Source organism: Gavia stellata, chromosome 4, assembly GCF_030936135.1.
Source record: "Gavia stellata isolate bGavSte3 chromosome 4, bGavSte3.hap2, whole genome shotgun sequence".
Lineage (NCBI taxonomy): Eukaryota > Metazoa > Chordata > Aves > Gaviiformes > Gaviidae > Gavia > Gavia stellata.
Window position 1 is genome coordinate 14,702,164 of NC_082597.1, and position 24,819 is coordinate 14,726,982.

The window sequence follows — 24,819 nt, forward strand, 5'->3', positions numbered from 1 at the left end:
AACTTGTAGATCACACATTTTTCTTCCTCTTTCCTTGTCCCATCTTAGCTTTCTGTATGTCCCATCAGGACATACTCACATTTGAAATCTACTATTTTATTTACCTACCCTTGTAGCTTCCTTTTAAATCTGAACATGAGTTTTCTCCATTCCTATTCTGCTTCCTCTCATTTAAGAGAAGGCAGTCAAGCAAGGAACATTTCATATTGGGTAAGTCTCATTTCCATACAGAAAACAGCATAACAGAACCACAAGTGTGTTTCCCCAACACTTCTCTCACTAACTGTTGATCCCACTAGCTGATTTTCCTTAAACATGACAAAAGGGTAAACATCTGAAAAGTACTGTGCTTCTGTAAATCCCCAGAAAAGTCAGTGATGTGAGAAAGGCGCACAGTCCCCTTTGTTCCTCAGGGAGGGGAATTTTGTCATAGCCATGTTAGTAGACACCAGAGAACCCACACAGCACAAGACATTGTGTGTGCTCCAGCTGCAGGAAAAGCCCTGTTCACAGCTTGAGCCTCATCAGAGGAGGACTAATCCCAGCTCAAGACACAAAGCCATGCAGAACTGAGCCCTCAAGTTCCCCTCAGTGAACTACTGGGAGAAGGGATCTGTTTTTGAGGTTGTTTCCAATTTTTCTTTCTGTTGCTTTAGTCAGTATCTTCTTGACATAACTACTTAAGAACTCACTATCCTACACAGTTATGACTATCATACATGAAACTATCCAGGTGAACATGGACTATCCTTTAAAAGTAATAATAATACTGAGATTAGAAGCAGATAAAACTCTTTTTTGTTGTTGTTGTTATTTACAAATAAAATTGTGTAACAATTTCTGGGGGAAAATCACAAATTTATGCTGTGCCTTGCAAATAATTTCCCCTCCCAAAAAGGATAAAATATCAAATTATGAAGGTGCTATATGTAGTAAAAAAACACTGCATCATTGAGAAGACAGGGATTGGAATGAAAGAAAAAGAAGGTGTGGGAATGCACCTTGTGCTGCAAGAGGGCTCCTAGAGCAGGTTAGATCCATGCAGGTCTCAGCTGTACATTCAGGCTTCTCTAGACCAGAGGTTTTATTCTCATGTAAAAGTAAGTTATTTTCTGACTTTTGTCCCATTGTAGGACAGTAGCATTTAAGGAAATTCTAGGAGAAATTCACATACTGTTAATCTGCTTTTCTCCTCCCTCAGATGGAAGAACTGCAAGCAGCAGTGGAGCTTTCTGAGAAGAAAACTAAAAAAAAAAAAGACTTTTTCGTGTAAACAGAAGGTTTCTCCCCATATGTGAATATAAAGAAAACAAAACTCCCTGGGGACTCCCAAAATTACAGCTCCTGCTGTATCAGACTTTGCTGGTACTTCACCCACCAGCAGGATCCCAGGATCCTCTAAAAGTCCTCTGTGTGAATTAAATTCCTTCTCCTCAACCCACAGCCCAAGGAAGATGAGGAAGCCCCCTGCATGATGGCACAAGACTTATGCCCCTTCTTTACACCTTGAGATTCTTTATTGTTTCCTTGTTCACTAAGTTCTAGGTCACATCAAATCCATATAAAACCTCCATCCTACAAGGCAGATTAGCAGGAGCTGCACAGATTGCAATGCAGTTGGAGGAAAAGCACAGACACCTATGTCCTCAAATAAAGTTTTTATTAATAGATTTTAATTACTATTTATATTCAGGTTCTGCTGCAGAAGGTACAATTCCTGTGTGCAGGAGAGAGCAATGTAGCATGTCTTGCTACGCTGGGCTTGTCTCACTGTCCATGGGTTTTGGCTTAATTTCTTCAACCTTTAAATGGTGGTATATCATGCACCGTGTTAATTTTGTATTTGTAACAAAGTCTCTACAGACTTAAGCTGTTGTAGTTTTCCTCCATTAACCTATCCATGTACCATGGACAAATATATATGTAATCATCCAGTAATGATTCATAGCAAAATACTATTTTTAAAAAAATTGTGGAATTTTTATGGTTTAGGTTCTGTGAATTTCTATTCACATGTCAACCTGATTGACTCTAGTTCCTCCAGTAAAACCCACAGCATTACTTGTGTAAATCATTGTTGCAAAGTCAGGCTGGAAATCTGCTAAGAAACTGAAAATTTTCAAAGACTTAAGTTTTGAAGTGGGAATTTTGAATTTTTTTTAGTTGTGAATTTTGGGGGTTTCTTTAAAGGAAAGCGGGGAATAGATGAGTAAATACTCTAAGTGTCCAATCTTCTTGGCACATTTCCCAAGTTGTCCTCTCATTGAACAAACATAATCCACTTTTCCTACTTTCTCTTCCCGAACGAACACCTTTCTTGCCTCCCACACAGGAGAGGTGCAGCCACACCATCCCATGGGAGCTATAGGGCCCCAGCCCCTCGAGCCCAGCTGCATGCCGGCACGGCGCGTGAGCAGGCGCAGCACACAAGCGCCGTTTGGCACCATGCAAGCCTCCAGCATCAGCTAGAACAGACTCAAAGGTATATTAAAAAGCCATTTGCCGACTGCCCACCCAGTTCGCTACAAAATACCTTCTGAAGGTGTTTTTAAACACTTCTACAAAATTGTAATTTGAAATGTATCTTGTCTTTGCACACAGCCCTCATTGAGAATAAGTTGATGTGTCAGTTGGAGGCTGGCATCAACCATATTTGGATGATTGGTTTCAAATCCTCTAATCAGCTTACCGTCCAAATAATTGAGCTGTGTGTTGGGGAAGGCCCTTTGAGGTGCCAGTGAAGACATCCTCCCTCCAGCCCTGGAGCAGAACTAGAGCTGTCATTTCCAGCCCCCCAGGTTGCCTGCGCCTCCCTGCGCCAGCCAGCCAGCCAGAAGCTGCTTCATTTGCCCAAGAGTATCCTGACCCCCAACTCCCTACTGCCTGTGCAGCTAACAGAATTGTGGGTGGCTTTTATTTTTCTAAGAAATATTTAGTATACATGTAAATTTGAAGCTAAGATTTAGATACATATTTTTCTTCTATTTTATTGAAAATTATAACCCTCACTAAACTACTCTTACCAGCCACTCTACAAAACAACAGGAGACACACTGTGATCCTCCTCATAGAGGAAGTCTAACTGACAAGTGATACAAATAGCGAGGAAAATATATACATTAGTGTTGGCTAGAGTAACAGATGGAGAGAGAGTTTCTACTTGCACAGGCGGCCCACAATGGGATTCAAAATAAGGGTGGCATCCTGTGGGGTGATTGCATCCCATGCCATCCTTGCTTAAAGTGAAGAAATTATTGCTTGCCAATAGGGATGATACAGCTGCCACCTTCAGCGCTCCCTTTCTGGCCATCCCACCTGGTGCAAAGCCCCCTCAGGAGAGTGAAATGCCAGTTTGCACCAGAAAAAAGGCACCAACAAAGTTTGCCCATTCCCCCTGAGTTCACACCTCCCCTGTCTATACTGTCCAGGACAGCTGCCCCCTCCATCCCCCTTTCACAAGTCCTGCATCATTTCCAACAGCTAAAGAAGGAGAAATTGGTTGGGAGCTCTGTTTTCCTCTTCCCTCACAAACTAGCATGTCCTGTTTTTTATATCTTCCCTTTATCATCTTCCTTTTATTATCTTCCCTTATTTCCTAGTTCTCTGTAATTACATATTGGGACATCAAACGGTGAAGCAGGGACTGCTTTTGAAGGCTTTTATAATTAGCTTTTCTATTGTGTCCTCTAATACCTCCTCTGGCTTTAGACTTACTTTTTTCTGTTCACAACCTCCTGAACATATGGTGGTAAATATGCAGCATGCTGTGAGCTTCACCTGGAGTCTACTTACAATATATCTGCAATGTAAATAACAGACTTCATGTCAGTCAATTAATCACACATCAGTGGTTGGCAGAGGGCAGGCAGGCTGCAGGAAGAGAAATTGGAAAGTGGTGTCTTGATCAGTGTTGGACTTGAAGTATTAAATATTACCTAAGCCAGTGTGCTTCTGTGGTATCACTGCTTTTGTCTAAAAATGCTCTGTTACAATTGCATTAGCCATTGCTCAATATCATAACGACTCTATTTAAGGCCAAATTCTCCACTCATCAGGACCACTTTGATAACATTTCACGCATTGGAGTCATGATACCATTTCCACCAGCACAGAATATGACCCAAATGCAAATGTCATACAAAAATTAAATTAAATTCAAAGTGATCCCAGGATGATACACAAAATTTAAATATTGCCATTCCAGTAAAAGTGTTTCTTTTTGTAAAACTAATTCACATTAATTACTTTACAGACATATTTTAGTCTTGTTTTTGCAAGAATGCATATGAGCAAGACAAAGTACTTTGTTTACCTGATTCACTTTATTTAACTCAAGGTATTTATAAGCATATCATCAATTACAGTCACAAACAAAACATTTTGTGTTTTAAAAAAAAGGACTCTCTCCTTCCGTAGAGCTTTTCTAATTTGAAGATCTCAAAGGATTTTCTGTACTACATTAAAATCCTTATCATTCCCATGGAGGACAAATGAAAATATAGAAATAAATCACCTAATATTTAAACGCACTTAAGCGGAGCACAGCACGGAAGTTAAGAACTAAGAATTTTCCTAACGACAATAAAAAACTCATCGAAGGCAAAGAAATAACCTGTTTATGGCTGAGATTCTCCCGTGTCTCACTACCTGGCCCGGGACTCGTCTCTGCCGGGGCCGGTGCCTGGGAAGGGCTTTGCCCCAGGGATGGCTTCAGGCAAGGCAACAAACAAGTGCCCTCAGCCACTTTCCACCCATCTTACACGGCTGCAGATTGGCCCTACAGGTGTCCAGAGGGTTTGTGTTATTGCCTTCATCCTAGTTCTTCTGAAACTTTATTCCCACGGGGATCACTACAGCCTTTCTTCTCAGCCTCAGAGGCTGCCCTTTACAGAAAGCTCCTCTTTAATCAGGAGCCGAAGAAAAACCTCAGGGACTAGATCAATCTTTGTCTTAAAAGCCGCTGACTTCTGATGGTCACCAGAAGAACTGGTTATGTGTCCAGGACAACAAATTATTTCCCAGGTATGACTAGAAACCTAAATCCCACTGCTGCTCCTAAGGGTGGGAGCAGCGGCAGCCCGGTGCTGGGGCACCCCCATCGCCCCAGAGAACCCTGCTGTCCCTCATCCGTGCCCATCCCAATGGAGAGGGCCTCCCTCCCCATCACGGCCAACCTCTGCTCAGCCGGGACAGGGCCACATGGCTCAGCAGCCCCCAGGCCATCCTGAACGTGAACCAACCCCCAGGACAGCCAGGCCCTGATGCCCAACACCTTGTGGTTGGGATCCACAGGAGACACTGCAGTAGAGTAGTTTTCATTTTCAGTGGGGAAATAAAAACTGGTTTTGGTGGGGATCAGTGCCTTATTGCTAAGTCTCACCATGTCTGTAGGGTATAGCAGACTCTTACCGAAGCATTTCTGTGCCTGGGGCATCTGCATGAGTTCTCCTGGGGATAAATAGCTGAGCTCAGCTGACTGTCTTCAGTTTTGGTGAAGGCATTACCCCGGGTTTTTTCCCTCTGCTGGCTACCAATTTCCATTAAGCTTTCAGGTATCCAGCATCTTTGAGACCTGTATCCCTATGTTATGTTTGATTGAAGTTAACCAACACGTTCAAAAGGGAGGAGGACAGAGAGCTTACTGAGTGTGCCTTAGAAAAGAGCCTGTTCACATAAATTTGCTTCAGGGACAAATAATACATTTATTTTCAAGCATAAGCATGCAGAAAAGGCAACCACACCACAGCAATGTGAAGAACACTTATTTAGCGTAGTGTTCTACATCTTGCTATGCCAATGAAAATAGCACCAAAGCAACAGAAGCAATAAATATATACAGGGACATTTTAATATTATGGACATTACTGTGCAGTTGTCCTAATAACAGGAGTAAAGGGAAGTTTAGGTGTCTAAAGGATGGCAGCTTCTGTAGATATGTAAAAGCTAGCAAAGTTCATTTTTTTTAATATTTTAGAGAACATGGGTTTGAAGAGTAGTGCAAAAAGCATATACAGCCCCAGGAAGGACCAGGTTGTATGTTAAGCTTCCAGCCCTGAAGGAGGGACAGGCGAGGCCGTGTCCCCAGCCTGTCCCCCGGGACAGGAGGGGCCGAGCAGCCCTTCCCTGTGGCACTGGAGAGCTCACTGGGGAAGTAGGGCAGCAAATTCAGAGCATCTCAGCCCAGGCCAGACCCGACCTCCCCTTCCAGAGCAAGCGCTGTCAGTGCCGGGCAGGCGGACACACTACCTGCAGCCAGATGGGCTGGGGGGGGGCTGGCAGCCCTCCGCACGGTGTCCTGAGAAACCAACGGGTGGAAAAGCCAGCACTCAAAATACCTGGGTGTCCATATCTCCTTGATTTGCCCTCCGAAGTGCAAGCATTTAATTTTGACCTGCACAGCACTTTTGGAGCCCGCGTGCTACCTTGCACCACTGGCACGGCCACAGGCTCTCGTGGAGTCAGCCCATGTCCAGCCCACGGGCAGACCAGGGCTGTGGGTTAACACCAGCTTCAGCTCTGCCTCGGGACAGATCAGCCGTTTCACACTGCAGCCCCCACTGGATTCAATTAAGGGGCTTTTTTCTCTGGACAGGACTTGACCATGGAGCAATGCTTGAGTCGGAAACAAAGACAAGCCCTGAGGCAGAAGATCTTATAATATTTCTGAGTTAATTTACAATCGTAATGCTTTTACTATTAAACGATGAAGTAAGTAAGATGGTGTTGTGATTAAGGTGCAGAATATCTAATTTGAGAGGTGCATAAAAGGAAATCAAGGAATGCTATCTATCAGGAAGATAACTGTAAAAGGATCAAGTCTTCCCCCATCCGCAGTATAAATCTTTCACTGAGAAGAACTACTAGGTTATAAAGAACAAGAATTTCAAAAAAAAAAAAATGAAAAAGGAGACATGTTAAACGCTACCTAACAAGCTTCATGACATGAGCACAAAAGTCTTAAATTCAATGTCATAAATTCAATACCATCAAAAGATTCAGCTACTATGTCCTTAGAGACAGTACTGTGTAAGTCAAGCACAATATTAAAAGACACTGAAATCTTTAATATGTGTTAAATATTTTAAATTCATAGATCTGATTCACAGAAATATCATCAGCCATTTTTTCCCTTCTGTCACAGTTTTTTATAGATGCGCACAGTTTCTGCAATTAAAAGATGGCCCAAACATTTACAGAAAACGAATGAGCCAGAAAACTGCTCTTGTGGACATGATTGCAGGCAATCATTATGCCTACTCCAGTAAACACACCCAAATATGCCATGATTAATACCTGCATATGTTTAAATTACCACTTTGAAAGAGATTAGATTTAAGGCATCCCACATTATTCCCAGAGGCAGCATGCCGTGATTATTCCTTACAGGTATTTTCATGGGGAAAATACCTTGTTCAAAAGTACTGAATGTTGTGATACTGCCATATATAAAACCCTCTACTTTTAGTTTCACGTTTAGGGCACATAAGCCTTTATTTTCTGTTTAAATGTACTAATCTTCTTAACTGTATAATCAAGCCTCTAATATATAATATTATCAGTTTATATTTAGAAGGAATAACCGTCACGTTAGTGGTGATGGACATATCTCTCCATTCATCTCACTGAATTACCCTCGATAAATCCCTTTCCCCAATTCATTTCTGCAGAGACAGCAAGCGGCTTTATTTTATTTAAAAGCAAATCATACAGTTGCAAGATATTTATAGTTAATATGTAAAAATCCTGCTTTAATTTTGAGAAACATTTCTTTTTTCCTCCATTTATCACAGGGAAATGTTCCAGTTTGTAGCTTTTCAAATAACACAGGATTTTGCAGGCTACAAATTCAACAAAGGGTATTCCTACAGTGAACAAGCCACAAAAACTTAAATTATGTTTGCATCCTTCCATGGTTTTGTGTTCTTGGAAAGTAAAAATGAGCCTGAGCCTTTGGGTACATTTAAGTAAGTTTATATTTAACCATAGCACAGGACTCTTTTTTTTTCTTTAAGCAGAACTGGGAGATCTCGCAGTAATTCCTAATTCCTGCCCAATATATTACCTGCTTTGTACCACATAAAAGGTGCCCCTGCCAATACAAAACCTAAGCCAGATCTAAGCCACAGAAATGTGGTCTTCCTGGGAGATATTAAACGGGGATTTTCAAGACGCCAGACAGTTGAGCTATCTTGCGGCATACGATAGGAATTATACTAGGCCTGCCATGGCACAGACAGTAAGCAAAATAAATAGCTGCTCAATACCCAGGATCCTGAAATATATATCAAGATCTCTGCCACCCCACTCTCATATATTTCCTTGTGGCACCTCTTCTGATTCTGAAGAGCACATTAAATGATTAGCTACCCAACATGTATAACTATTTATTCCAGCAGTGATCCAATTGCCTGCAACAGAAAAGCTCAAGAAGCAACAAAACAGCCAGGTACGTAACAAAAGATGTCATGGAATATGCTCTTAAATGTCTAACTAAAAGAAATTTATTATTATACTTTCGTTATACCTAAACATTTCCAAATTGTTCAAGAGAAATAGAGGAAATGTGATGTGTTATTATCATTCATTCTTGGTTTGCCTTAAGGGTAAATACCTATACAAAGTACAAGCAAGTAAAACCCAAAACTAAAAAGGCCATCAAATTCTGGTCTAGCTAATTACAAAGGCATCAATCTCTCTTTATACCAGAGCACAGTGTTCTTGACATAAAAAAGCACAGGGAAGATGATTCCCCTCTAATTCAAATTCATTACAACCACTCTGCATGCTAAACTTAATAAACACATGTTAAATTCAGCAGAAGAGATGAGAACTGAACTGGCACGCAGCTGGAACGTCATCCAGATCGTTTGACCAGAGCATTTTTTTCCTACTGATACATCTGCCTCGCAGTTTTGGGCGAAGTTACTGGACGGAAGCTGTCGCTCCAGCTACATTCTCTGAGCAACGAGCCCAGCCCTTTGAAAAAGGACAGAAGAGGGGAATAATCTGGTAAGCTGAAAATCTGACTGCTCCCTCATGCATGGTCATCCCTTCCGCCTCACCTTTCTGCACCTGGGCACCAGGGTCAGGCTTGCCTGGACGCAGCACTGCCCCAAGAGGGATGGAAACTGCCATCCAGATGCTCAGCTCGAGGAGTAAATTAGTAAAATTTTCAAGAAGAGATTAGAGTTAAAGCTTGTCCTGCTGCCCAAAGCTCTTGCCTCATCACTCGTATTGCACGATGCATCAAGGAGCTGTGGGCTTTGCTGGCACTGATCCTCTTTCATGGGGACCAGAGTCCTTCTCCACCCTGGAGCGTTAAAAGTTGGAGCACTCCAAGGTGTCAGACAGAACATGCAATTTTTGTTTGTCAATGATTTAGCCAGTCTAAGATTTGAGGTACTATGCTTACTAGTGTCTGTATGAGTTCTGCACCTCATAAAAAATCTACAGGCTCTAGAGAAAATATGTCAATTAGAAAAAAAAGGTTCCCTGTTTCTGACTGTTTGCATGTAGAGAATACTTGGTAACTGTAACAAGTGCAGGCTTTGTAAATCTGGAATGAAAGGTTAATAGTTACAGTGCAAGTCACTCAGTAGTGTTTCTTAGCAGTTAGTGATGTGCAATTGGGAGAAATATTGTACTGCAATTAATTTTACAGTGTGTTTTCTCAAATGGAAAATGTTGCAAATACCAGGAGATTTTGCTCTCTGCTGTAATCTCACTAATTGGGAAAAAGGCGCTTGGGGGGAGTTGGACATTGGGGTTTTGGGCAAGGTCCCAGAAGAAGAGTAGGCGGTGTGTAATACACCACCACCGCTGCTCAAAGACAGTTCAGAGTTTAAAAAAACAATTTGTACTAAGAAAACAGCCAGATGCCATCGCATTGGCTTTCCTTCAGTGATGAATGACATGAAAGCTCCCTAACATCTGCTACCACTCGATGAAACAAAACTTACATGTCTTTGAGTGAAAAGGTCCACAGATGCTCACTGGAGTAATCCAGGCTGCCTGAGGCTGGGGAGGGACCGGTGTTTCCAGCCCCGGCCAAATCCACACAGAATCACAGAATCACATAATCACTAAGGTTAGAAAAGACCTGTAAGATCATCAAGTCCAACCATCAACCCAACACCACCATGCCCACTAAACCATGTCCCACAATGCCTCATCCACACATGCCTTGAACACCTCCAGTGAGGGTGACTCCATCACTTCCCTGGGCAGCTTATTCCAGTGTGTCACCATTCTCTCAGTAAAGAACTTTCTCCTAATATCCAGCCTGAACCTCCCCTGGTGCAACTTGAGGCCATTTCCTTTTGTCCTGTCGCTAGTCACTTGGGAGAAGAGACCAACACCCACCTCTCTGCAACCCCCTTTCAGGTAACTGTAGAGAGCGATAAGGTCTCCCCTCAGCCTCCTCTTCTCCAGACTGAACAACCCCAGCTCCCTCAGCCGCTCCTCATCAGACTTGTGCTCCAGACCCCTCACCAGCTTCGTCGCCCTTCTCTGGACACGCTCCAGCACCTCAATGTCCTTCTTGGAGTGAGGGGCCCAAAACTGAACACAGGATTTGAGGTGCGGCCTCACCAGCGCCGAGTACAGGGGCACGATCACCTCCCTACTCCCGCTGGCCACACTGTTTCTGATACAGGCCAGGATGCTGTTGGCCTTCTTGGCCACCTGGGCACACTGCTGGCTCATATTCAGCCGGCTGTCAATCAACACCCCCAGGTCCTTTTCTGCGGGGGAGCTTTCCAGCCACTCTTCCCCAGGCCTGTAGCATTGCATGGGGTTGTTGTGACCCAAGTGCAGGACCCGGCACTTGGCCTTGTTGAACCTCATACAATTGGCCTGGGCCCATCGATCCAGCCTGTCCAGATCCCTCTGCAGAGCCTTTCGACCCTCGAGCAGATCAACACTCCTGCCCAACTTGGTGTCATCTGCAAACTTGCTGAGGGAGCACTCAATCCCCTCATCCAGATCATCGATAAATATATTAAACAAGACCGGCCCCAAAACTGAGCCCTGGGGGACTCTGCTTGTGACCGGCCGCCAACTGGATTTAACTCCATTCACCACAACTCTCTGGGCTCGGCCGTCACCTTTTCATCTCCACTGGCTGAGGCAAATTCTGCAAACATCACAGCTCTGCTGTAACACCATCATTTTCACTCTGCATTAACTATATGTTGAAGGAAAAGCACAGCAATGAAGAACACAGGGTATCACTTCCCTGAACGAAATAAACCTGCATCTCTCAAAGCCAATTTCCATGTCCGCTCTGAGCAGTCCATTTCTATTTGAGGTGGACAGTCCTGTAATTATTATTCCTTGAAAAAAATACAATTTTAGAGACACGAAGGCCTCTTTGTCTAGTTAAATGAATGCCAATTCTATAGAAGCACTACAACAGGTTTTCAAGTGTGGAAGCAGAAATATCCTTTAACTGTACACATTCAGAAGGAGCCAAGTGACAGATCTCCTCTGAGCCTTTTTTACTGAACACTGAATCAGGGAAAAGACTTCTGCTGAAAAAGAAAACTGAACAATGAGCAAATGTAAAGAAAAACATGGTCCATGTGTACATCAGAAGCCACATAGCAACCACAGGTATCATTATAGAAAAAATGGGTTTGTTACCTTGAAAATGTCAATATTGCTACCAACTGCACTTCAATGCCTTAAAGAGTGAATTATTATACTGTAATTTATTTTGGGAACCAACGCGAGGAGAGTGGTGAGGGTTACTTGTCTGAATCAGATCTGTTCAGTGGCCGGAAATTAAATGGTCAACTTGTCAGAAGTAGAACTGCTCGATTTTTGCTTCAGTGACCAAAATGAAAAGAAAAAGAAAGAAGAAGAGATCAGCTTGGGTTAACATAAAAGGAGAAGTACTGAGGGGTTTAGCACAAAAAAATAAATTAAAATATCAGTTAGGTCAATATGAAAATCTTCAATGAACCCAAAAAAATCAGATAAAGAATTTTGTTCAAGCAGAAAAGTCTCATTTAATTTTCTGATTATGCAGCTAACTTTTTTTTTCACAGTTTCACAATTAAGATACTTTTCCAAAACAAAAATCAAAACTTTGTTTTGAAAATATCATTAATGTATTTCAAATGGTTCACTTCCACCCATTTTCCATTAAAACATTCACCAAATTCTACTCAAATACATTATCAGTTTTCATCCTTTGCAAAACCAGATTTTAGATGAACTCACTACAAACATGGCAATTCCAGCTGAATCAGTTATGAAGTCCTGTGTTTCATGCAAGAATACTATCAACTTGAAAACCTGTCTGACAAGGTATCAGTCATCAGCAACTCAACTATAATAATTGGAAAGCATAAAAATATTTTTTTTATGGTTTTGGATCTAGGTTCTAACCAGAATGAGGTTCTGAAGGCTATAGACTTTTTGGGCCAGAGTCAGAAGAATTGCACTACGAAACTGTTTAATGCTGGAGTTTAGCCAGAGATCCCTTCTTTCAAATGTACTAGGAAGTGTTTTTTTACAGCACTTCATAGTACTGACTCTTTGATTTCCACACCTGGTATCCCCACAAACTGCTGCACTGCAAGGCTGGGCAGCACTTTGTTAAACGAGGATCCTTGCCTTGTGCTGTTTTGTTTCTCTCTGCGGTTCTTGGTATCGATAATCATTTCATCCAGTGTCTATATGAATGTGTCTAATTCTGGAAGGAGGGTTGTTTTTTTCTAGCAGTGCATTTCCCCCCAAGATAGGAACATTGGAAAGTTATTGTGGCCTGGAAACCACAGCTTGTTTAGCCAGAAAGATAAATATTATCTGTATTTCTTTTTCTTTCCTAGCTATTGTATTGTCCTGAGAAGCAGTGGGAAAAGTGGAAGGCAAATGGCAAAGACCTTGCCAAGCCCCGTGATGTGATGAATGACTTCTCACATCCCAGGGCCTGACACAAAGAGAGGCCACAGAGGGTCGTGCTGCTGTTTTCAGATGTTAAAAAGGCCGATCACCAACTCATTGCTTTCATTTCTAGCGCAGGAAGAGCTCCCCCAGTGCAGGACCCGCATAGGCAGGCCCAGCTCTGCCATGAAGTATTCCTCTGCAAGAGCATAGGCAACGTACACAGGAAAATGATTTTCTGTGTCCTTGCTAACTCATTTATAAGTACTCTACCAGACAAGTTGAATGCTGTGACCACGAAGTACCTCTCAGCCACAGAGAGAAGAATATTCCCAGATTTCTCTAAGTCTTCTGGCCAGCGAGTATTGTGTGCTCTTTCTTTTGCCTTTTCCTTCCCTCCTCTCTGCTATGACATGCACAGCACACGGACAGACCATCAACTTTCACGGTCTCCCCATACGTTCCCAGGGAGAATCCTACATACGCTACCCATGGACAACCAGCACAAACCCAAGCTGGGGCAGGCCAGGAACCACCAGCGGATGCAATGCAGCAGGATGAGGAGGGGAAGACAGCATTTGCTCCCAGATGCACACCTGTGCGTGAAAGGGTGCTTGCTTGATGGATTTCCCTTTATGAACTAGAGTTTTGCTTCTTTGCCAACTTTTGATCATCTAACTGCACTCTCGAAAATGGCATGGGGGGGATGGAAAGATGGAAACGGTGAAGCCCCTTACACTGTGTGTTTTTCACCGGCTGGACTGCTCTGGGTACAGCGACACGATGGCCATGCACTGGAGAGGGACAAAGGATGGGCTGCCAGAGTCCAGCCACCCATTGCAGTGAGGAATGATGAGCCGGGCAGTAGGAGACACAGCCACAGCCAGAGCTGGGGTTGGCAGGCAGACTGTCTTCTTGCCTTTCAGCTCCGTCAGGTCATAGGCATTTATTTATAAAACTATCCTTCAAGCAGGCATGGGGAGGAATAAATAACTCTGGCTAATTTGAGGCAATCATGATTTTGCTAAGCGTGATGTAAGAGGTCTTAGCATTTTGTCTCGGTCTAGTTTATAACTCAATCCTCTCAGCCCGATGTGTACAGCCCTGCCTCCTGTGGGAAACAAGCAGCCGCAGTCACACGTACGTGTGAGTAGATGCCATTCAGGGAAACACACATGGATCTTCAGTCCCATCTCTGATGATTAATCTGCTCACTCTGACTAAAGAAGAGCAAGGGCACCACCAGTTCCCCCTATGCTGCATCTTGCAAAACCGAAGAGAGAAACCAGTGACCACCCTGCACGTTTGCATGTCCTAAGGCTTCTGCCTCAGGAGGAGACACAGCAATAGGTTTACACACAGCTTCACAAGTATTTCCAACACCTAGTGAACCCCTACACCCAAAACGCTGGGCTTATTAATAAGACTGCTCATCCACCAAACCTAAATCAAATTTTACTCCAGGCATCTCAGTCAAATATTCTGAACTGTCCCCTGGAGCTGCTCCCTCCTCTGAGTACGCAGAAAAGAGGAGGAGAGGAGGGTACGGGGCCGGAGGCATGCAGGGCTACCATCCATCTGGCGTCCTCCCCTGCTGGCACCCGGCCCTTCAGCAAGGAGGTGGGGACAGGCTGTCCCCCTGGTTGGCACACCACCTCCTCGGGGAGTGGGGCAAGGCATCCCCCCTCAGAGAGGGTCTGTGGGGAGCACCGGTCCCGCTGTGGGGCTGGATACACCCCGTGGTGTTTGTCACACAGGGACATGGGAAACTGGGGCAGCACTTGGACACGGTACTGAAGCACTTGCACAGTTCTGAGAGAAACCTGCAGTACACACAATTTTAGGAAGAAGGTCAATGTAGACATCTGAAAGAGGGTGGTTTTTTTAAACTTAGGGTAGTGTAGGGTAAAGCTTGCACCTGAAGGGAGATGGACTTGTCACCTGCTGTCACCCAAGGCTCTTGCAGGTGAACTTCAACAGATGCGGGCTGGAAAAGTGCCTTTGATTTCACCCCCCAAGGAGACGTTTGTGAAACTCCCACAACCAGTATTAATACCAAAGTGCCTAGAGAGAAGCAGGGAAAAGCATCCTTTGTTTTGTTCCCAGGATGAAAAAATACGGCAAGAGGGACCTTACAAAGACTGCGAAAAACAGCCTCCACTTTGGGAAAGTGTCTGAAAACCTCACTTGCTCCCCTGCAGCTTTCACAGGCCACTCGTGTCCAGTCCCCCCAGACACCTTCTGCTTTCTAGACTGAGACGTTCACATAAAGGGCATTGCCTACAACAGGTCATGAGGAAACACTGCGAGGTAGCAGCCAGGGATGTCCTGATTCCCCAGGGAGACCAAGGATCTCACTGGGGTGGAGGGAGAAGAGCCTTGTGGAGATCGCTACCAGCATGCAAACACCACATACACCAACCAGTCTCCCCAAACAAAAAGCCATGCTGACAGCAGCAGGACGAGGGTGTAGAGTCAACAACTACACCAAAGGGAGTCTGGAGCGACACAGGTGATGCCACGATTAGTGAGAAGAAGAATGAGCCCACAGGTGCCTCTGCCTGAAGCTGAGCTTAACCCAGCTGCCCAGGAAATGCTGTCGCGCCTGGGAGGCATCGGCTGCTCCAGATGGTTGCAGGAGACGATGGCAGGGAGCCCGTGGCCCCGTGCCCAGCCGTTGGGTGCTGTCTCCAGCCCCAGCCAGGACCTCTGTAGATGCAGAAGGACAGAGTAATGCCTGGTCCTGGACCGTGGAATAAAGGGGCACAAACCTTAACGTCCCTCGCAAACCCCAGTTCTCCCTCTACGAGCAGGACGTACACCTCTCTGACATCACCTTATTTAAGGCAAATGCTTAGTGAGAGATATATTAAAACAAAACAAAGTCTTCAGAAAAAACCTACCTCCATGACCCTGCTCTTCCCTTTAGAAAAAGTGTAAAAAGTGCGTCACCTGTGGGAGGCATCTGGGCACTGGGGGAGACCTGGGAGAAGGTCACACGGGTATGGACCAGGGGGATCTCTTGCCTCCATGACACCATCGTCCATTGGCATAGCCCAGCCTGTGCTGCGCAAACTGCGTGACACACGTTACACCTTTCATTTTCCAGGACTGACCTGAGGGGAAGAGGAATGGAGGAAGACCATCCGCCTAATAAGAAGGCATCATCTGACAAACTGGGAAGGTCTTTTCCACCAGCAATCTGTTCTTGGGCTTTGACAGATGTTAAAAGTTGCACTGTCAGAGTTTGTCCTATGTTTATCCCAGAGGCTAGTCACAACTGGGGGGGGGGGAAAGTGGGAATTACACAAATATTCCAGACACACATTTGCACTCTGTGCACCTTTCATGCCCGATGAAAAGGCAGGAAATGTTAACACAAAGAAAGGAAGCATGTTAAAAAGACTGAACCTTTCATCAAAGACTATTGAAATTCTCATAACAAGGGCCGGTATGAAAGGTTGCTTATTCTCAGAGGTAAGACAGTGCCATTTCCTTCCCTCTTCATGCAGCAAACACTCATGACAAATCTAAACTACAGCTGTAGGGCATGAGACACACAAAGCAAATAAAGGTTGCATCTGAATCCATCTCAGTTGTATCACCACGGCTATTATCAGATTGAAAATCATACTTCAACCAGTCAATATGCAAATACTGTATTATTGTACCATAATAAAATGCTACAGTATTTCAAAAGCAGTGGCCTTCAGAAATCCAGATCAAGGGAACAATAAGCAAAATAAGAAATGCCGCCGGTCTGACAGTCTCACCCTGTTCTACCTAATGAATCAACATGGGTTTGGTGGAATAATCAATGCGGGAAACATTGGAGAAACATACTACATGCCACTACAGCCCAGTAACCTACTTATAAATTGTTTATTGGTCACCTTAGCTCTTGAAGGACAGGGTTTATATCTTGTTTTATATATACCTATTTATATGTAATTACAACTATTAATTATTTATTAAAAAATATTTTTTTAAAAAATTTCTACTTAAAAGCAGTTAGTATGGATGGATTTTAGCAATGAATTCCACAGATAATTGTACGTATTAAAAAAGATCTCCTTTAAACTCAGAAAGCAAAAAATATGTGCAATATCCCCACTGAAACAGTATTTTTGCACCCTTTCACCATTTATAGGCTCTTTTCTTCCTTGACTTCAGTGCTGGGCGATGGGCCTCAGACGGTGAACTCACTGAGGCAGAGATCATTTTTTTAATGCATACAGACAAGCCCAGCATAGTCTGCCCTACACAGACCCATAATACCAACAATACCATTTCTGTCCTGCAGTCAGATGTCACCTGACAAATGTGGGTCATGCCGCCACGCCATGCTGACTTTGATATCTGTTATTTGGGGCAATCAAGTCTCCTTTGCAGGGGGCAGCAGGCCCCTGATTGGGGGAGAAAGGATTTAACCAGAGATTACATCTCTTCTGCAAATTTGCAAGAAAGGCTCATTTAGGCCTTTGTAGACCTTCTACCTCCTTTCGTCAATCCCATGCCTGACCACATCTTTGGCTGAGCCATCTGCTGACTGCTTATTTGGCCCACGAATTAGAGTGATGACAGCTGAACCCATTAAAATTTAATATCTTCCCTAGCGAAATATGGTTTGTAAGAGGCTGTCAGCTGTGACCTTGCCTACCTTTTTTTTTTAAGGTTGGCATCCTTCATCAGTTTCTGGTCAAGAGATCTTAAAAGCACAACTTTTTAAAATTTGCAAAGACACACCTCATGAACTCTGGGACAAGACAAGAGCTTCAAAAATATAGACAATCCATTGGCCAACATCAAGATTTAGAAATACACGTTCACTCAAAAATGTACTACGTAAGGCTCAGATCTAACAAATTCAAAGCGACCATCTAAAGAACAGGCCACAGCATTCAGAAATCAGCCTTGCTTTTTGCTGACCCCAGATGAAATTTTTATGTGCTACAAAACCCTTAGATATTGCTAGGGACCTCAGAGGAAAGAAGACACTTGAAGACCAAGCGTCTTCCCCATTCTTAGTAACTCCCTCCCTCTATTGCCAGCCTCACATTTTTAATTTAAGTGTCCCTTAAGAGTTATAGAGTAATCCCTGGAGCTAACTGGACTCCCATGAGCAAAAATTTCTACACACCTCTTTCATTTAAACCAAAAAATGATGGAAGTCTCCATTCTTCCAAAGATCAGAGGAGGGTGTAAGTGAATGAGACAAAAGTTTTTGAGGGAGTACCCTGCAAAAGACTCAAGAAGCTGACCTGCTTCTCAGCCTGACGCTGGAAAATATGGACCAAAACCTGCTCTTCTGTTACCCGTCCACCATCATTAACATCACCTCCTGTGCAATCTTCACTTCTACCAGCTCACAAAAAGCTTTCTACACTTTAGTGTAATTGAGGTAGAGGAAGTATCCATAAGGAGTTTCTGTGACTCTATTATAATCCTGTTTACACCTCAAGCAGCATCACTACTTACTCTCCAGTTATTTTCTCTCTTCCCCTCCCTCACTTTGAACTCCAATGCCTTTTTATTTTTTAATAATCTGAACAATAAGAAATTACAATGAAAATACCCACCAGATCAAGCGGGTACCAGAAATGTAAGTAATCCTAATGAAAAGAGATACTAAGTCACAATCTGTATTTCTAAAATACAGCAGCTAATAACAAAGGTGGAATTGGACAGACTTTAAACAACTTTTTATCAGTGCTGAAAGAGTGTATAACTACCACTTAAAATAGTTGAAAACTTTTTTTTACAACCTATCAGAGAAATGGTTCCAGACAATATACAGTATTTCTAAGAATAGTAACAGTCATTGATGGAAACTGATAACATTTGAGGACTGAAGGTTAATCCGTTCTGGAAAAAAAAAAAGGAACAATGGAGAGTGAAATAGAAACTCGAGTCTCATTAAAGAAAACTATTTTAAGGGCAGAATTATGAGTTTTAACATCAATCATGGGAAAACAGTTCAAAGTTGTTCCTAAAAGATCTAAATTTGAAACCTTGGGAAAAAGGCACTGTTTGCAGTGACAGCAAAAAACAGTTTTGAGGGATAAGAAAAAAATACAGTGTAAAGGTAATCCATTTGTATTTTTAAACGCTACAAATCTGACTGTTCATATCGAGGTTTTTGTGATTAAGGGCAGTGAAGACTCAATATTCAGTGGAATTTATCCTTTAGGTATGTATTTTCTTTATGCATTTCCAGTGTACTTATCTGTCCATAAATGATGGTACATGCTCTCAGCACTGAGGGTGAGTTGACATGGATAATCAAAATTGACCGTAGATTAGAAATAAACCCAGAAGAACTTGCATAAAAAATTTCAATATATACTCTTGTTGCGGTGGTTTTTTCCTGAAGAAATTACATTCTGCTCTGCAGATTACAGTGGACAGCCCAGGAGAAAAAAAAACAGGATCATTGCTAGCTAACAGCAAAGCTACGAGCAAGCCAAGCGGGCCCTGATGCAGCTCTCCAAACACACGACCACCACTTGGCTGGAAGGGAGCTGAGCAGGTGCCTACGTTAAACCAGTGCACACTTTGTCAGTTTGCATTTGAGCAAGTGCTTAAGTGCTTTGCCAGCTGAAGGACTTAATTAAATTTGAAATAAGCTAATTCAAGGAATAAAAGTCTGCCAAAGGTAATAAAATTTTTTACTGATTTATCAAGTCAGTCCTGTATATAAAAGAGCATATTTATATGCAGCGTAAGTCTGGCGCTATTCAATCAGTGAATGCATTTTTAAATATTTACTGATTGCAGGAATAGGACTAAATCTGGAGTATTTTTAAGGATTAGGGGAGAATTGTTAAATCCCGAAGTATCTAATTTAACTATGCAAAGGAGAGAATATTATTGCCTTCATTTTACTTATGCAGTTCAGAGGCACAGGGAAATAAAGTGCTGGATCCAGGGTGTCAGAGAAGCCACTTGCAGAAGCTCCTGTGCTCGCCTGGTTCCCAGGCAAGTGCCTTTTGAACCAGGTACTGTTCCTCTCCCGAGGTGCAGGGCAGCACCTGGGACAGTTGGGCCAACAGATGAGAGCCAGTGTCACAGGTCCACTGGCTGCACAATGGTTTGACTTCCACCCTGAGAGCCCAAAGAAATGGCTAAACAAATTAACAGAAAGTTGTTGACTGATTTTTTTGAATCAGAATTTTTTCTCATTCATCCGTTGGCGCATGGTTTCATCCAACTCACTCCTCTTTGAACTTGATACTCTTGGGTGCTGCTGTCACCTGTCCCTGTTGAATGAAGGAGCAGTAGGTGTAAAACAGGGCCTCACTGGAACTTAGAAAAAGTCTGAGCAGTGTATTTTGATATGCTTTCTGAGCAGGTGAATTTGCATTGTGCATATGTAAATCTCCCTTTGCCTCGTGCTTCTGTACTGCATCTCGAAACTCCACCTCTGTGTCCCCACAAGACCCTCTTTAAAATCTGATTTTTAAATTATAAATGCTCAACCAGTGCAAAGTGGCATTTTTCGGTAACATTAAACTGCACTATATAAAAGCCCAGATTGCTTCAAATTATTTCTTCAGATTGTATACTTTGGGGTTTTTTTCTTGTGCTATATTTAACACTGATAATTGTTATATTTAAAAATATTCAAATGAGATATTTCAAAATATCTAACCGAATAAGTGTGCTTAGCTCAAGGATATGTCTGCTGCGCTGTGCATAGCAAACAGGCAGTGCTTCTTGCCTTGTTTTGGCACAGGTAAGCGTTTAATCAATGCACAATATTGAAAAAAATTACTGTTGCAATTTAGAAATAAGAGCTGAGGCTGGCTCACACTGGAGTGTCCCTACATCTTGTACTACGTGAACAAATTAGTTTTCAAGTTCGGTCGGTGGACTTTCTTCTGCGTTCCTAAGAAACAGTACGATTCTTTGCACGCGTCCAGTTTTTTTATTCTTTCTTAATACAGTGCCTTTAAAAGATACCCTGCAAAGCTGTGGTTGCAGCCCCCGGGGCAGATGTTGGCCTCTGGCAGGGATGGCGCTGAGGGCAGAGCAGGGCCAGCGCTGCCTGCTTTCAGACGGAAAAGCAACCGGGGTACAAATTCGGGACGGGCAGCGGGACTAACGGAACCGCCGGGGACGGTGCAGCTGCCGGCAGCTTACCGACGCGCCCGGGCGAGCCCGACGGGCCGCCGCCGCGCACCTGAGCAGAGCTGCTGCCCGCGGGGAGAAGTGCAGGGCGGCTCCGCAGCGCGCAACGGCTGCGCGGGGGCGCGCAGGGCCGGGGCAGCGGCGCGCAGCTGGGGCGCAGGGGCAGCAGCGGCTCCGCAAAATCTCCGGGCGCCCCGTGAGAGCGGGTAGGTAAAAAACACGAGGCACAGAGGTATATTCAAAGCCGCCGCGTTTTGCTCGGCCAGATGCAAAACGGCGACGGAAAATCCACGCTTGGCTACCTGAAAGGTCTGGCGCGCAGCTGGGGCGTTTCTCTGCAGGCTGGTATTTTAAAATTCAAAAAAACATTTTTAGAAGGGGAGAGGCAGAAGAGCATCCCCGGAGAAACACGCACATACACCCCCCCGCTCCTCACCCTGCGGGGCCGGGGCAGCCCTGCCCGCAGCCCTCCCGCGCCCGCCACAAACCCGCTCCCCACACCAGCAACGGGGCTTAAACACCGGCTGCAGGCTGGAAAACACGGCAGCAGCGAGGAAAGGGGGCGATTCTGTTATTGACGTGTCTTTTAAAAATCCCGCATTTAAAATCGTGCAAGATGGAAATGCCAGCTTCTTTTTTCCCTCTGCTCATCTGTGGTTCAGCAGGTCGAATGCAATTTAACGGATGTGAGTGTGTAGTACGGGCTGGAAGATACGGGGCTCTAAGGAAAAAATTCCTCTGGTGAAGTCATGCAATTTACATATGTGGTTTTTTAAAAAGGACACCAATATTTTAAAATCAAAAGTTTCTCATGAATTTGGTAAAACTATATTGTTAAAGGTTACACAGAGACAAAAACTTCAGCACCCCTTAGATCTTGTGAAAAAGAATACTTGATGTGTTTGTTTTTTCTGTCTTTACAATTAAAATTCACTCAGACTGTTCACATGACTCAACGATTCTGTGATTTACCTAAAACTTAAATTCTGAGCTGGAATACATCAAAGTCTGAAGTTTAACTCCATCGTTAGCCAGGGACCATTACACAGTATCTGTTTCTGAGCAAGGTGTTTTAAATAAGTATTTATGTTTAATTTTCCCGACTTTTTAATGTTTACTGCAGAATTAGCTGTTATTGTGCAGTACTGGAAAACCTCAAGCAGACACAAAGAGAGAAGAAGGACTAGTGAATATACCTTTCAGCGGTCTGCCACGGTTATGAATTAAAAAATGTCTCACACACGAAAGTTCTCTATACAGAGAACCGGAGGTGAGGCTGTTGAACAGCACAGTTGCTGGTTTACAGGGCACCCTGCAGCCGAAAGCAGTTTCCCACAGCAGGCAGCCGCGCACCTGCCCGCGAGGCCGCAGTCCGCCCCGGGCTGCACCCCTCACCCAGCACATGGCGAAAGCAGAGACCCTACTTGCGTGAACAACTTCGCCGGCTCTATTTAATTCTCCTCAGCCTGGGCGTTTACAAAAAGCAGGTGGCTTATTATTTCTGGGCACGACCTTCCATCTCCAAAGCCACCTGCGAGCGCCTGACCCACCGCTCTCGCCCGTGGCTCCCGCATCCTCTCCGCGGGGAGCAACAGGGCGGCTGTCCCGGCCAAGGCCGGGGCCGTGGTCCTTGCGAGGACACGTTTTGGTGACCCGCGAGTGGCAGCCGCCAGCCCGCGGCACCGCACAGCCACCCGGGAAAGGGCGCTGCGCTCGGTGCAAGCCGGATCCCACAGCCGCTGAGGCGGGAAAGGGACAGACTTCCAGCAACTTAGGAGGTTCTGGGTCCGGCCCTGGGCCGGCTGGGGAGAGGGGGCTCGGAATTCCCTCCGGCTCTGGGCTGCGCCTCGCAGGAGCCGCGCCGGGGCAGGGCGAAGGGGCGCAGCGACGGGGGCGGCGGTCCCTGCGCCCGGGGCAGGTGAAGACGGTCCCGCACGGCGGGGAGCCCCGAGGAGCCCCTCGCCGCGGCAGCTGGCCTGGGGCACGGCACAGGGCCGCGTGCTCCCCCGTCCCGGGCGGCTGCCCACCCCCGCTCCCTGCGCGGCTGCGGAGCCGGGCTGCCGCTCCGCGGTGCGGACCCCCCCCGGGACCGCCCGCCCGCGCACCGCCGGGGGACGCGCAGCGCCGAGCAGGGCGGGCGCCTCCACCTACCGTGGTACTCCTGGCCGGGCACGTAGGCGGCGGGGCTGCCCGCGATGTGGAGGGCGATGAGCACCTCTCCCTGCTCGCCGTCGCCCTCCAGCTCGCCGTGGTGGGTGCAGAGGAAGAAGAAGGGCGAGAAGCGGGCGCGGGGGGCGGCCGCCCGGCCCGCCGCCAGCAGGGCACCCAGGGCGGCCAGCAGGCAGGGCCAGCCCCCGGGGACGCCCCGCCGCCGCTCCATGCTGCTGCCGCCGGCGCCGCTGGGGCATCCAGGGCACGGCGGGGCCGCCGCGCCGCTCCGCTCCGCGCGGGACGGGGCGGGACGGGACGGGGCGGGCGCTGCCCCCCGCCGCGGCCCGCGGGAGTTCGTGGGGAGGCGGTCGCGGGGCGCGGAGCGGAGCGCGGGCAGGGGCGGCCCCTCCGCGCCGGCCGAAGGCTGTGCCGTCCCCGCCTGCCGCTGCCGGGGTGCGGGGCACGGAGTAGGGAGTGCGAGGGCTGGGAATAATTTATTTCCCCCGGTGTCGGGGTGGGAGGGAGGGGAAGGTCCCTCCCCTCCTCCGCCTCCTCCGCCTCCGCCGCCGCCGCCGCCCGCTCCTCCCGCTCGTCGCTCTGCGCGCCGGTGTGCGGTGCTGCCGCTGCGGGGACGCGGGCTGCGAGCTGGGCTCTGCTGCCCGCCCTTTGTCTGCCTCCGGGTCCCTGCCCCTGCCTTGTTCCTGCTCCTGCCCCTGCTCGGCCCCAGCTTCTGCCCCTGTCTCTGCTCCTGGGTCCCAGCCTCTGCCACTGTCACTGCCCCTGCCCCTGGTCCCCGGCCCGACACCTGAGTCCCTGCCCCTGCTCCCTCCTTGCTCCTGTGTCCCTGTCCCTCGGCCCCAATGCTTGACTCCCTGCTCCTATCCCTCTATCCATCCTTTTGCCCCATTCCACTGTCTCTCTGCTCCAGCCCCTGTCCTTTTGCCCTGTCCGTCTGTTCTTGTCTTTCTGTCCCAGCCCCTGTTGCACCTGCCCCAGCCCCTGTCCTTCTGCCCCTGTCCCTGTCCCAGCCACAGCCCTGCCTCTGCTGCACCTGCCCCCACTGCTGGGGAAAAGTGAGAATTTTACTTAAACCTTCTCCACTGCCATCTTCAAAATGATACACATGCACACACACACACACGGAGGTGGGCGTGCAGCTCAGGGAGGTCAGTGTGTGAGTCCCTGGGGAGGGCAGGTCCCCAGGAGGGGGCTTCAGCCCCCCGTGAATGTGTGCCCAGGCCCTTGATCCCAGAAAGAGGAGCAAACCCAGCAGGACCACAAGGGGAATGAGCAGGTGAACACAAAATGCTGGCGAGTAGAATAATTCATAAAAACATACATTTTTAACAAACCAGGGCTGGCAGAGGGACCTCAGCATCAGGAGATGGGAGCAAATCTACCAGGCTTTAAAGCATCCACCACACTGCTGCTGGATCACAACCAATGCCCAGAGACAGCCCGGGTGAGCGGTAGTGACATGATGTAATCAGAAAGGAGAGCCTACCTGCCAGCATTTTTGAAGTGCAAAACTGGCACGGTCCAGGGTCTCCCTCCTGGATTGGTTTCAGTGCCAGAGGGAAAGGTTCCCTCCACAGAGGCGCGAGCCACATGGACGGCACCACGCAGCTGCCCTACGTCCGTGCAGGC

The 24,819-nt window shown here is 46.2% G+C and overlaps 1 protein-coding gene across 1 annotated transcript in view; it reads right to left on the reverse strand.

The window, feature by feature from the left end:
- The window catches only part of RELN (reelin), a 299,237-nt gene extending 275,836 nt beyond the window's left edge, over positions 1–23,401 (reverse strand). The window contains exon 1 of the mRNA XM_059817215.1: positions 23,173–23,401. Coding sequence (XP_059673198.1) covers positions 23,173–23,401 — 229 coding nt within the window. The remainder of the gene's footprint in view (positions 1–23,172) is intronic.
- Between the last annotated feature and the right edge of the window lie 1,418 nt (positions 23,402–24,819).